The 14,602-nt window shown below is 39.9% G+C and overlaps 1 protein-coding gene across 3 annotated transcripts; it reads right to left on the bottom strand.

Moving 5' to 3' along the window:
• Positions 1 to 5,420: 5,420 nt before the first annotated feature.
• Positions 5,421 to 13,987, bottom strand: LOC117741085 (von Willebrand factor A domain-containing protein 5A-like). 3 transcript variants are annotated; one of them, XM_034547790.1, is made up of 20 exons: positions 13,827 to 13,987; positions 12,152 to 12,199; positions 11,819 to 12,021; positions 11,514 to 11,736; positions 11,191 to 11,381; positions 10,994 to 11,108; positions 10,706 to 10,854; positions 10,522 to 10,610; positions 10,278 to 10,422; positions 9,892 to 9,971; positions 9,690 to 9,804; positions 9,439 to 9,597; positions 9,236 to 9,339; positions 8,545 to 8,768; positions 8,138 to 8,206; positions 7,235 to 7,351; positions 6,996 to 7,034; positions 6,343 to 6,491; positions 6,048 to 6,171; positions 5,752 to 5,949 (listed from the first exon to the last, which is right to left on the bottom strand). In XM_034547790.1, exons 2-20 carry the CDS (start codon positions 12,195 to 12,197, stop codon positions 5,870 to 5,872), a joined length of 2,421 nt encoding a protein of 806 aa, XP_034403681.1. In that variant the 5' UTR covers positions 12,198 to 12,199; positions 13,827 to 13,987; the 3' UTR covers positions 5,752 to 5,869. The 3 variants fall into 3 exon arrangements, with proteins under 3 accessions (XP_034403682.1, XP_034403681.1, XP_034403684.1); XM_034547791.1 differs by lacking the exon at positions 7,235 to 7,351 and having other exon boundaries at positions 5,421 to 5,949; XM_034547793.1 differs by lacking the exons at positions 6,996 to 7,034; positions 7,235 to 7,351.
• Positions 13,988 to 14,602: the final 615 nt, after the last annotated feature.

Raw genomic sequence — 14,602 nt, 5'->3', positions numbered from 1 at the left:
AACACCGTGGGATCATGGGTGTCCATTTTTCAATGAAGTAGATCCCCATTGAAGTACAAAGGCTATCAGATCAATCGCGCGCAGCATTTGATCGATGTGTGGGCGCATAGGCCACAGAGCTTCACCAATAGCCTGAGAAGAAAAGCCCCTCTATTTGTTATTGATCTGGTTTCCTGTTGTTTTAACAACACACATGGCCACATGGCACTCTTACTGCCCCCAACCACACACACACACACACACACACACACACACACACACACAGGGACCAGAACACCCTGCTTTCATGTGTTTGTGTTTGTTTTGAGGATGTCTCTTCTTTTTCTCTAATCTCCAAGCAGTGTGTTGCTCTGGATTCGTTGTCAATTCTTATTGGTCCTGCTAGTTGGGGTCGCCTTGGAAACCAGTTTAGAAAGTGTCGGTTGGAGGTCTGCCAAAGGTTCTCATAAGATTGGCTGCTACCGTACACACACACGCGCTGTATCAAGTATAGGCACACGACAACACTATAAAAAGTGATGCGTTTGCTATTTATAGGCTTCTGCAGACGTCAGACGTCTCTTCAGAAACCTCATAATGCAGCTCTAATGAATTGAACTTTACGGAGCGGGGAACCACACTTTGAGGACGACCAGCATCCAAATAATTCACAACTTGAATAGTCAAGAGGAGGATTTAAATGATCTAAATTGGAGGGGGCCTGGGTTGACAACGGGCATCACTGTTGCATGCTGTTTCTGCTAAAGTCACAAGTCCCCCAAAGGCTTAAATCTGTCTCTGTGAGCTTCAGTAACGAGCGACGAGTCGGAGCCTTTGTCAGGGTGGGAGCTGATGGCACATATGCCTTATGCTCAAACAAGCCACAGCTTTACAATGATATGGGTTGGAATATTTTTTTATTTTTAAAAAGCCTCTTAGTAAATGCTTGTGCCCGCTTTGTTTGTCCATTAAATCTCTAAATGAACCATGTACCCGAGTACAGAACACCACTAAAGTGATTACGTTTTACTTTACTTTTTTAAAGAATGAAATAAAGCAGCAGAAGCCAAAATATCTTGACTGAATTGTCCAAATGCTCTGGATGCAACTCATTCAGCATATTTATTTTTATTGGTAACCGCCCACATCTTTCCAACGCTCTCGTTTACAAACGTTTATCTCAACGGCTAAGCGGAGCTACGACATCACTATGACATCACTATGACATCATCACAGGTTATTTTCTCGGAAACTTGACATTATGCTTTTATTTTTTTACTATTTTTCGCATGCCTGACTTGATGTGACATACCATCATTATTATTAGAAGAGTTTTTAGACACAACAAAGATGCACACCCTGATCCGATCACGCCAGCTGTTGATTCAACAGAAGTGCACAAACGTATCCATGAAATGATTTTACAGACTGCTGTTGTAAAAGTGAGAGGGTGCTACTTACTGCCCTAGATTCTGTGGCGCTGACCTCGTGTTGGCAGGAACAGACTCCAGCAGACTGAGCACTGCCTCTTCCAAGCTGTGGTACTGCGGAGAGAGACTCTGTCCTCAAGCACTTGCTGGACACAAACTAAACACAGCACTGGTTGCATCATTTTGAGAGAATATATTGCGTACGTTGGCTAACCTGTGTGTTTGAGCCACGGTATGAACAGGACTTACAAGAGGGTTCAGAGTACATAGATGTTATGATCTAGTCATCGCTCGCAGATGCATTGTATTATTGTTGTGTGTGTGTGTGTGTGTGTGTGTGTGTACAAGGCTCTGTATCCACTGGTGGAAGGTAACTAAATACATTTACTGAAGTATGGAAATTAAGTTCAATACTTTACCATTTTCTGCTACTTTATATACTTCTACTCTAGAGGGAAATATTAAGTGTTTTACTCCCCTACATTAAATATAGTCTAATTATGAATAAATTATGATATGATATAACAGGCTAAAATTAAATTGAATTTATCCCCGGATTGAGGGGGGGGGGGGGGGGGGGGGGGGGGGGGGGGGGGAATTCACAAGCTACCCACCAGTGTATAAACTAGCTTCAACATTTAAGTGATGGACACATTATTTCTGTAATAACTATAACCCAATAATAAAATATATATATATATATATATATATATATATATATATATATATATATATAAGTGGGCCAATATCTGAGTATTGCTACAGTTATATAATGCAGAAACAACCTTTTGAATGATCAATTGGTCTCAATAGCTTTCCAGTGCTGAAGGTCAATGTGTTGCGGATGGCGTAATGATATGTGTAATAAATATTTTGTCCAAGCGTTGCATTTCTTTTTTTTACAATTTCAATATTTTACTCAAATTACCTGTTGTGTGTAAACACATCCCGTTTCATCTATTATGTCCCCCATCACTGACAGTGAAAGTGCAATAGGGAGGGATCTTTTGACGGCCAGTACTAACAGGAGAAATTACTACATGAAGCAAAAACTCTTTCAGTGTATGTATGGGGACCTGCCAATTGTTTTGTTTTGAATTGCATAATTTGTTCCTTTAATGCCTAGGTGATCATCCTACAGGTGGCAGGAGCACGAGTTAAGGCAGTACAACACAAAGGTCTATTGTGCAAAAAGGGACAGCTGATGCTGAAGGTACCTTGTCTCTGAAACAAGTATTTAAATTAGGTAGCATCATATAATTATTTTGAAAACATATATATGAGGGGTTGTGTGTAAGTGTGTAACACACAGTGGATCACATCCATGGAACAAATTGTCTCGCTTGCTCTTTCTGTCTCTGCCAAGAAAGGCCCGTCTGCAGGCTGCACCCAGTCAGCACTCAAAGGATTGCCCTTTAAGTCATATGACCCCCCCCCCCCCCCCCCCCCCCCCCAAGCAGAAAGAGCGACAGACGCAACATGGAATAGGAACATTTTAAAAAAGGAAAGAAAAATAGTAAAAGAAGAAGACAGAAAGCAGGGTCGGGGATGACCGTGTTGTAGAAAGGCACTTCTTCGATGTCTCTAACTACTGGCCGACTGAAACGAAGCTCCACAAATAATTTTTTGGGGATCTCAGCACTTCTTGCGGGCCATGTTGTTGATTACACGCCGTGTAAGAGACTTTTTAAAGTTTCGAAACAGAAAAACTACAAGGAGAAATTAGCCAAATGTCTAATACCCATACAACCCACTAGATGGCAGTGAAAGACCTAGAGATGGTCTTATGTACTGGTCTTACTGGCATGAAGGAAGAGAGAAGGTTGCAACAAGGGTTGGTCCAATAAAAATGCTACATTGTTGATATAATTAACAAATATACAAGGTACATATAGTACATAGGAAGGGATTATAGGTTTACTTGGTTTGTGCACAGCATCACAAGTTTCTCCAGATAATGGGCAAGGCTCTGTTCGCCTACACAGCAGGCTGAAGGGCTCTTATTTCTTCATTCACATACCCTTTATCTCAACAAGGTTTTTTTTTTTTTTTTACTGATTCACATACAACCTGATATTAAGCATTGAGGCAAAATAACAGCTCACAACTTTGTCAAACATCTGGCCCCTTATTATTTTGACCATGAAATAGTATTTTTCAAGGATGTTCCAAGGGCTTGAACAACTAACTAAAAGCGAAAAGTGCATTGTTTATAAAGTAAAGGTGGCAGTATGGATTAAATTTGTACCATTCGTGAAGGAGAAGCCACTTTAATGAAACCCTCAGAGCCCCAGGGTGTCTTTCTGCACGGTGCAACCCAACAGAGGGTATGTATTTAGAACAATCGTTTTAGTTTGGTTTTTGATCTTACGGTTTTCCCATTTGTTACTGATGTATAGATACCAGTAAATTACAGGAAAGAAATACGAGTGAATTACGAAAGTAATAAGTGACACGCTAAACTAGAAAACACTAACTCACATGTCTCTCTCCAAATAACATTGTTGCTTCTTATTTGGAATATTGTCATCCACTGCTATTTAGTTGTATTTACAAAGTACAGCTGTACAGTATTCGGTCATTAATCTAAGTATTGGACAAATACAAAGTTTGACCTGATGAAAACCTGAATCAGAAAAACACATATCCTGTGCGTCCCTCAAAGAAAAAAAGAGATGTAGAACATTACACAAAGGCAACAACCGTAAATACAAGGAAAGAAACTTAAACAGTAAGATGCAGAAATTCTCAACGTATTAACCACTGCACCAGAAACCCAGGAGAAGTACAAAGAAAAGAAACAATTTAAATCTCTAAAAGCTGCGTATTGTTTTCACTTAGCAAGCCCTGCGTGTGAGTGTTTCAGATGCAGTCACAAAGCTCGACAGGTGTCAAGGTCAAAATAAAGGCAGTTCTAAGATGGATTTGGTTTACAGTGACGGTGCAGGAAGTAAAGTTTATTAGCCACATGGTCCCTCACCTCCAGCTTCACGCTCTTCAGAGGAACTGACCGAGAAAAACAAGGACATCTTCCAAATCTATGAATGGTAAATGATACAGATACAGTTATCCTTCCTTGCATAACCAATGCAATTGTATAATATCAATGTTATTTTGGGGCAATGGAGGTTACGGCAGCACATAACTTACTGACTGGCCTTGTTTACACCAACAAGTAATACAAATGATATGAAAGATATAATCGAAATACTTAACATAAGTTGCTAATAATAGTCCGGGGTGAAGTTACCGAATAAAAAAAACGTGTCTGACTATTTCTCATTAGATATATTAACATTACCTAATTATGTTAACCCAAGTGTGTGCTATCAAATTAGCTACATGTTAAATTAGTTTTCTAGACAGCATCGTGTTCACTTAACAAACTGCGGCCCATAGAGTAACATCGGCTTATGAAGCAGGGTAACTTATAACTTAGCTAGCTAGCTGTAACGTTAGCTAGGTTAGCGTAAATTAGCTAACTTAGCTTACTTCAGAGCGTGACTAAAGTTACCTTGACAGGTCGCTGCCGCGGCTTTGTCCGGTTCAGGAGTAGTTTGTAGAAGTTCATTATAGTATTTTAGGTCGAATAAAACGTCCTTACTCCTTGCGCCAGGTTGTACTTGAATTCACCCTGTCGCGTTAGCTCTAGTTGCCAAAAAATAAATACAAAATAAACAAAAACAAGATGGCGAGCGCCCAACTGCTGAACTCGAATCTTCCAAACGACGGTCACGACAATTTGGTGACGTCACCAACTTTTTTTAACCAAAACTGTTCCAGATATTTCTTACTTTCGTGTTTTAAAAAGGAGAAACAATTCATTGACAGGAGTGCACGTCCATTATATGCCATTTCACGAAGCAAAGATCAAATATGACATTGTAACCATTTTTAATGACACCACCAAATTCAGACGAATTGGCATTAAGACTGATGGAATATATATATATATATATATATTTTTATTGAATGCAGTTATTATATATTTCTTATATATTTCTGTGTACAGTACTTGGCATAGAATATGAACAGAAAAGCAGAGGAACATGTTTGGGCTTTTCAGAGAGAAACGCTGTGTCAAAGAGGGGAGAGACCATCAATAGTTTATAATTTGTAGTACATTGGAATCTTTAACACATTTATCATCTTTTTATTTATCATCATCACTGTATTTTTAAATGTTACCCAGTGATTTCAACCACATCAGTTCCAGATGATGAAGGATTAGAGGCTATAGGAAAAGTGTTTCAATTTTGTCCTGTAGATAAATTAGTATTAACCTACTTTTACAATTCAGTGTCCACTAAAGTGCATGTCAATCAATCTCTATAGTTGTGCGGGAAAAAAAATATTGTATGATCAAATGTTAATAATGTTCAGTTTCATGTTGAATAAAAAAACAGGTGATCTGCTTCTGTGTACCAATACTGAAGGAGAAGCGTACTTTAATGAAACGCTCAGAGCCCCAGGACGTCTTTCTGCACGGTGCAACCCAACAGAGCGTTTCCTGCGTCCACACACTCCGTCACACAGGAGGCTGAAATAAAACACACAAAACAAGTCATCAGATTGTAACCAGCACTAACAATTACTGTTAAAAAACAACAGATTCAAAATGTATTTTGTGTTTTTTACCTTTCTGAGCTTGGAGCCATGACACAGCCTTCATAGCCAGAAGCTCCCACTCTTCCTGAGCATCCATCTTGAAACCATGAAGCCAGATCAGAGCCAGAATGGTGGCCCACACTTCCTGGTTCACCTAATTCATCAAACAATAATAAACTAGATCAAAAAGAACACTGAATATATAGAAAAGAAGGACAAATCTGACTTCTTGACCACATAATAACAATATAGATTTGAAGTTAAGTTATATTTCACATGAAACACAAGTCCTATTATTAATCTATGTTATTATATTCTAACCCACCGATGCAGGCTTGGGCTTTTCCACCTCCTCGCTGGTCTTTCCCAGTGCAGCAGCCAGATCTGGATCCAGCACCCAGCAGCCAGACGCCTTCTGGAGGGAGACCAGCTGCAGCAAAGGGTCTCTGGGCGGCTGTTTGGGCAAAGACCTTTCTGAGGAGGAAAACCAAAGTGAAGGGATACAAATAATCTCTGTGGCTTATTGTACTGGTATGTATTTAGAGCAATCGTTTTAGTTTGGTTTTGATCTTACGGTTTTCCCATTTGTTACTGATGTATAGATACCAGTAAATTACAGGAAAGAAATACGAGTGAATTACGAAAGTAATAAGTGACACGCTAAACTAGAAAACACTAACTCACATGTCTCTCTCCAAATAATATTGTTGCTTCTTATTTGGAATATTTATTCACCTTTATCATCCACTGCTATTTCGCCCTATTTACAAAGTACAGCTGATGTCATTAATTTAGTAAGTATTCGGTCATTAATCTAAGTATTGGACAAATACAAAGTTTGACCTGATGAAAACATGGTGTTTAAATCAAAAAATCACCAAATGTATTACAATTTATCATGAGGGAGATGAATGGGTGTAACAAATGACACGGTAATAACCCAACAGTGGTCGTCAGTAAGTAAATAGATTTACTTACTTTTCAAGCTACATGGTTCGGCTTGTCTCAGGGCCATCACTTAAAGAGACAAAGAACATTACACAAAGGCAACAACCGTAAACATAAGGACGGAACTTAAACTGTACGACTCATAAATTCTCAATGTGTTAACCACTGCACCAGAAAACGAGGAGAAGTACAAAGAACAGAAAACAATTTAAATCACTAAAAGCTGCGTCAGAGACACTGGTATTGTGGCAGCGAGTAGAGATCAGCACCATCGGCACCATCAGTCTGCAGAGACATCTTCTGTGGTATCGTCGAGGCAAATAACTTATTCATCATATTAGAGAATAACTTTGGGGCGAAGCCTCCCTTAGATTTCTTCTTACGAGCTGTTGAGAGAGCACACATCCTAATATATAATTATCCATTATCCCTCTGTGACTCATTATAATTATAATTATTAATATTATTATTAAATTAACATTAAAATGTATATTATTTAACTATTAGTATTTGTCGGAGCTATTTATTTGATATTAGTATTTAGTTATTTTATTCACAAGTAGTATTGTTTAATTATTCTAGTGTGTTTATTTAGGTTAGATTTTTTGGTATATTAGAATATAGCTTTTTCTTTTGATAGTTTTTAGTTTTGTTTAATTCTGTGTTGTTGTTGTTGTGTAGATATATGTAGTCTTTTGGTTGTTCATTTGTTTGTTAATAGGGTAATGCTGTGGGGACCTGTGGTTATACGTAGGAGTAGTCAGGTACAGGACCAGCATGTACCTGGGTAGGCCTATGGCTTTTTACCAGCACAGGAGAGGGGCAGCATTAGGGGTTCCTTTGTTCTTTTGTTTGTTTTATTTAGTTAAATAAATTATTAGAAAAATGGAATCCTGGATGGACAATGCACCACAAACCTATGGTGCGTCATTGGCAATTTGATTTATGTTTGTTTTTGATTTATTGGACAAAAGGCCTCCAGGAAAACACTCGACAGTTGATCCTCCCTAACTTGCTGCACTGTGCAATCACATGTTTTTTATGTCAATGACTTCCAAAGCAAACTGGAGACAAAACCACTCGTACTTTACGTTCAGTTATTCACTAAATCAACTCATAAGCAAGTAGAGCAATTCTGCCACTTTGATTCAGCTTTGGAGATTTTTACTTACTATTCATCACAGGAGAAGCATCATATGACATCGGAACACACTGCCTGCGCATACCACAGGCCATCACCACTTTGAGATGAAAAAAAATATATATACGGTTAAGATATGAGACAAGACAATAACTAAAACAATATCAACAAAACTACTGGATTCTGACCTTATTACAATGACTAACAACAAGCAGTTAAAATAGCTCAAAAGTTTAACTTTGTACATAGAAACAGATGAGCACTAAACAAATGCTCACTATCATCTCCTAAACTAATTAATACAGTGATTTGTAGATGATCCATCATTTAATGTTAAAGCAGTTCATCACCATGCTTCTCTACATTATCCTTCACGGTCAGCTGGTATCTAGTAAGTAGAGGGTCACTGTAGTTTGTATTTTTCATGGAAACACTCACTGGGTGTTGGAACATTTCTGCGCACCAGAGGTCCTTGAATAACTTCACTGTTGCCTTTGTTGACAGCGATGAAGGCAGTGAAGGCACTGCTCACTCCTGATTGGACGCTGAGCTCCACCACCTTCTTCTTCTTGTCTCCTCCATCTTCCTGTCCTCTCCACTCTCTCTTCTCCATCTCCAGGGAGCGAATCAGAGTCCGAGCAGCCAACCTGTGGACGGTTAATCTGCAGAGAGGAGAGAGATGTTAACACATCGACACAGAGATGTACCAAATTATGATGAACATACTAATTATGTATGGAGAGAAATAACAAAACACTTTTGCCATATTGTGCTGCTGCAGTGATTCTCAAGGTTTCTTTCATCACTGTACTCCAGGGTTTGCATGTTTGTATTTGCATGTTGATGTGTGTGTTTTATACATTTCTATGAAGCATTTTCGATTTAATTTGTAACATATCGTGTTTTTAACAACTTCATGGTGTTTTATGGGACTTCAGATGCTTTGCAAAGTATTGCTGAAAAGAATTAAATGTCTAGTATCGTGACGCGTATTTTTTGACTAAATTATAAGATTTAAAGCTGAGCAGACCATTAAGGCCATGTATCAGTGTATTTATCCAAATATGTATATTAAATTAAACTCCACATGTGTAAGGACAGGACCCAATGCATAACAGTGCTGTTGTACCCAGTGTCCTCTGCAGGTTTGAGACTGAAGTGAAGCTGGTTCTGAGAGGGATGACCTGCCAGGCTGTACCTCACCGTCACACAGCCCTCTGAGGCCTCTGAACCCTGAGAAAGCATCAGTGTTAGAAACCATTTGTAGCATCATAATTGACCTGAAATACATCTAACCAGAAAGTAATTTCACTGAGATGGTGCTGCTCCTACCTGTCCAGTGAGCTGGGCATAAACCAGTGACCTTTGACCCTGGAAAAGGGCTGTGATTGGTGGAGAGAGATCAATGACAGAAACTCCCTTTGGCAAATCCCATTTGACTGAGATGTCCTGCACAGCTGGTTGCAGAGCAAATCGCAGCGACTGCATCACCTGAGGAGCAAAAACATAATAAATATATTAATTCACATTTCTTATTGTGTCGTCTGTCCTAATTGCATGTTTTATTAAATGTGAAGTCTTACTTTGGGTTGCATCCTGTCCGTCCCTGTGATGAACTGAGCGTGACCTCCTCCTTCCTTGGCCAACCCGTTGATGAGAGCAGAACTGGCCCCTTCCCCAATCCCAAAAGAGAAACACCTACAAGACAGTAGTTTGGTTTTTACACACACATTTGAACAATAGACATATTTTGTCAATTGTGTGTGTGTTTCCTTTTGTTTTCACCTGTGGGAACCTGAATTCTGCTTCACCAGATTGATCACGTCTTTGGTGTTCCCCACCTCTCCGTCAGTGAAGACAAATAGCTAGGGAGGAGAGTTTACACACCACTAAGTTACATAACATCACACCCAAAAATATACATGTGTTGAGTCATCCAAACCTTTCTATGAGAGCTGTGTGTGTTTGCTGTTTTAGTACTACAAGTGGTTTCAATGGTAAAGTCAAAAGAACAAGGTGCGGTAAGAATGAACCTGTTAAAAATATAACAGCAGGAAGTTCTGACTGAATGGTATGAGACTATTCCCGACAAGAGATATGTCTACAACCTATTAAACACGTATGCACGTGTGTGTGTGTGTGTGTGTGTCCGTATGTGTGTGTATAATTACTTGTCGAGGTTGACTGGGAATGCAGGGCTGGCTGTAAATGTGTTTGAGTGGCTTCAGAATCTCTGTTCCTCCCAGATTAGCTTTCATCTCCGCAACATTTTTCAGAGCTTCTTCCATGGTCTTCTGGTTGTACTCTACACTCTCACTGCCATCAGAAACACACACATGAACTCATGGAGCAATGAACACACACATGAACAAGAAGTGACAATACAGGCCATAAGAAATTGAGGGAGTGACTTACGGGAAGATGTGTTCATAACTGGACCCAAAGCTGTGGATGTTGAAATAGCAGCCCATTGGTAAGCTCTTCAACAGGAGCAGCAGAGTATCCTGAAGGGAGGAGAGAGAAGATGGTGAATGTCTCTGTGTGAGAGAGACACTACTATATGAATGATTTTATGGTAGAAATAACACATTATTAATACCATGGCACTCTTCATACGCGCTCCCTGCATACTGCCAGATCGATCCAATAAGAAGACAAACTCTCCACATGAAGCGACTGAAGACATCACAGCCTGGGGGAACTCAGGGTACAGGCTCAGCATCATCACTGGATCCCCCATCAGAGTGCCTGAAGCACAGAGGAGAGAACACAAATCTGGCTTTTTATTATGTATTCCAACATATTTATCTCATCTGATTTTTTACATTTGGTTGAATGTAATGACCTTTTTATTTGTCAAGTAACACCTTCACTAATGGTCACTCACCAGGCTCAGAAGAGGCCCGTCCTGCCTCCACCACAGCAGTGGGCTGGTGGGCATCTTTGTAATAAATCAGCAGTTCGACATCTCTGTCAAACTTGTGTCCTGCAGCCAACTTGACCTGCAGTTCACAAAACACTCATAAATATAATGATATATATCATGATGTATCCTCTCACAATCACCATTAGAACTCTACGTACCGTGGTCTGGGTTTGCTCTGTGTTGAGGTACTGAAGAGGGTCCAGGGGACAGTTGGACTCTACTTTAGAGACGGGACGAGGAGAGGACACTCGGGCAGAGAAAGACAGACTGTAGGGCACCAGAGAGGCTGGAACAGAGGTCACCTGAACAGAGGTCACCTGAACGTTGCCACCTTCACCACCTCCACTCCCTGTGAACAAGGTAAACATGTTCAAACCATCTTAGCCTTTGTCGCTAATAAAACCTTCTGTATGAACAGGTGTGGTGAGCTCTAGGTTGAAGCTTCAGGGCTCCTGATCAAGCTGTTGGCTGGTTTTCCTACCCTGAGGTTGGTAGCGAGGGTTGAGCACAGCAGGCAGACAAAACCTCAGCCCGTCATCAGCCTGCACAGCCAGCTCAGTGACGTACTCCAGCCTGATGGAGGCGCTCTCTCCTGGAGGCAGACTGCCCACACTCAGAGAGAATATATCTGGACTCTGCTCACTCTCCTCCAACAGGAAGGCCTGCTGACCGGAGCTCAGAGCATCGTCATACTCCTCACGGGCCTGAATCACAGAGGACACACGTGAGCAACATTCGCTGTGATGTAAAGCTCCTTTGTGAGGAAGTCGTTGCCGTCCAGCTCACCTCCTGCTTCTCCTTCACCTCGGCTACAATCTGCATCTGTCCAATCTGAGCACTGAAATGACAGACAGCAGCATCTCCAGGCAGAGGGAAGACAAACACGGCCTCTAGTGGTTTGTCCTCCTTGTTCTCATAGCTCAGAGTGGAGACCACTGTAGCCACATGGTCCCTCACCTCCAGCTCCACCTCCACGCTCTTCAGAGGAACTGACCGAGAAACACAAGGAAACCCAGTGAACACAACAAATGGACACATCTATATACAAATGTATTTGCATTTGAAGTTTCCACAAGTAGAAAAAAGGTTATGGAGGTTTGTTTTTGAACAACTTTGTACCTGGTTCCTTCTGGGAGGTTAGCAGACCACAGCAGTTCACCATCATACCTGAACAACAATCAACAAGGACATTTGAGGACTTCCTGCTGCGGTGATGGATGATAACAAAACAAATTCTGGACATTCTTCAGCAATCAAAGTACGTTTCTTTTTTTTAAACAAAGAAATATATTATTCTTCATCCATTATATGAATATATATTTCACATGAATATCACCATACACCCATAACCATTATAGTAATAACCATGCTATGAACACTGGAGAGGAACACACAGAAACATATAAAAGTCCCAACAATATATTGTATTAGTTACAAACTAAAGTGTTAATAAAGAATAATGTTGGGTTGTGGTGGATTTTATATATATTTGCACATGTAGATAAGAGAAGTATATGTTTTAAATTAATACATAAAGAAAGATATGATAATTAATTTGGGATATTATGAGGAATATTCTGGAGGAATGTATTATGAAATATAAGAGAGGATCACTGTTTTATTATTCTGTTTTAATGACAAATGTAATGATTAACTGTATGATGCATGAGAATGAATGAATGTTTTATTGTTTAGACAATAGTTAAAATGGATGCCGATTGAAACCTAATGTGTTGCTTTTATTCTGAAGGCAGGATAATAGGGTTTTATTCTGAAGGGGAACTTCCTGTCCTTGACCGGAAGTGTGAGCTTTGACCTCGCCAGCTTATCAATTGGCTTAGCGAACAGAACTGCGGCATTCTTTGAACTGACCAATAAAACTAACCTTTAGGTGTGAATTCATTTGTATGACCATACTAACGACCGAGCATTTGTTCTGGGGAGACATGGTTCTACTGGTCTGGAGACATGGTTCTACTGGTCTGGAGACATGGTTCTACTGGTCTGGAGACATGGTTCTACTGGTCTGGAGACTCGAGACAGCCCCGGTCTGTTGCTCCTTGGGAGCTGCAGTCCGTCTGTGGAGAGTTCCTCCTTTCTGGCCCCACGATCGTGAACGCTACATGAGTATTATCTTTGCCATTAAATATTGTTAAACTTTAACTCATTGAATCCTGAATTTCCTGCGTCCACGGGACCCGGAGCTTTGAACACAAATCTTACAATAACAATGATATTAATAAATGTATTACTAATGCCGTCACTCGTATATTTAACGTCCCAAATCACCACATATTTCCAGTAATCATTTACAATATCAATCAATAAGTACACTAATTCCTATATTCCCATTGATTGATAGACTATACTCAATCAATAGGAAGGTTTCCCTGCCGGACGTCACTGCTCCGCCCTTCCTGGTTCATTCTCCGTTTTCATTTTTTCCAACTGTTAACGTTTATTATGAAACGGATGTTTAGCCTTTTAGTTTATATTTAGACCTGTACAGCTGCTTAATGGTTACTGATGACAACAAAAAAACAAGTTATATTTCTCACTAATATAGGAGATTACCGATTACTGGAAATAACCCGATGTATGTTGAAGATAACTTCCTTTATCTCTTTTGTACAAATACAATATTCCATTGAAGTTCCTAGACATTCATACACAATGCAACATCAACAGTATATTCATATGAATATTGTGAATGAATCCGGCTCGCGCAGTGTGGAGAGTCTACTTGGTCTCGAGGAGCAGACTGTGAGTAAACACGCAGCAGGAGAAAGCCTACCTCTGAGGACGGGTGTCTCCGGGACAGGCGGACTGGAGTTCCCTCTTGTGAATGATGTGAAGACAACTTGCAGATGTATAAAGCAGAAAGATATAAACCAACACACGTGAAAGCGAAAGTCACGACTACCGGGTAGGCTCGATTCCTCGACTTGATAGTACCGAGTGGGCGGAGCTTAAATATGCAACATGAAGTTCCAAAAGCGTCACGCTGGAAAATAAATGTCTGACAGTTCTAAACTTTGAGTTTCGTGTCCTAGACCAGTTATAAAGCTATCTTCAAAAATGTAATGCCCCTTTAAAACAGATTCATGATTCACTTTGACAAAAATCAAGAATGACATTTTACAATTATTTATTTGTTAAAACAAGTGCGACTAAACTTAATTGATTGAAAACATAGTGCTGACATTGCACTTTCATGGCATTTAGCACTATTAACCAGAACCAGGTTCATTGTGTATGTTTATGTCTTGTTATATTTAACTGTTTAAGTGATATGTCATGTTATTGCATGTTTAAGGTCTGAATGTGTGTGTAACGGGGAGAACCATAACAGTTGCATAAACATTAAAGTTTAATTAACCCACGGGGCTGTACTTTCGCTGTTATCACACGACCCAATGCATTATTTTTGAAAAGAACCAACATTATTTTATGTGTGCACGATGGGGCTACCAACAAAATCATCTTTGGCATCGTTTTTCCAACTGTTGCTCCAAGAGTTGACGTTAGTTGATTCAGGGAATGAATTGATTGGCGGTGCACTTTTTTAAA

Source organism: Cyclopterus lumpus, chromosome 13, assembly GCF_009769545.1.
Source record: "Cyclopterus lumpus isolate fCycLum1 chromosome 13, fCycLum1.pri, whole genome shotgun sequence".
Classification (NCBI taxonomy): domain Eukaryota; kingdom Metazoa; phylum Chordata; class Actinopteri; order Perciformes; family Cyclopteridae; genus Cyclopterus; species Cyclopterus lumpus.
The sequence above is the reverse complement of the archived record's forward strand: the minus strand, read 5'-3'. Positions and strand labels throughout refer to the sequence as shown.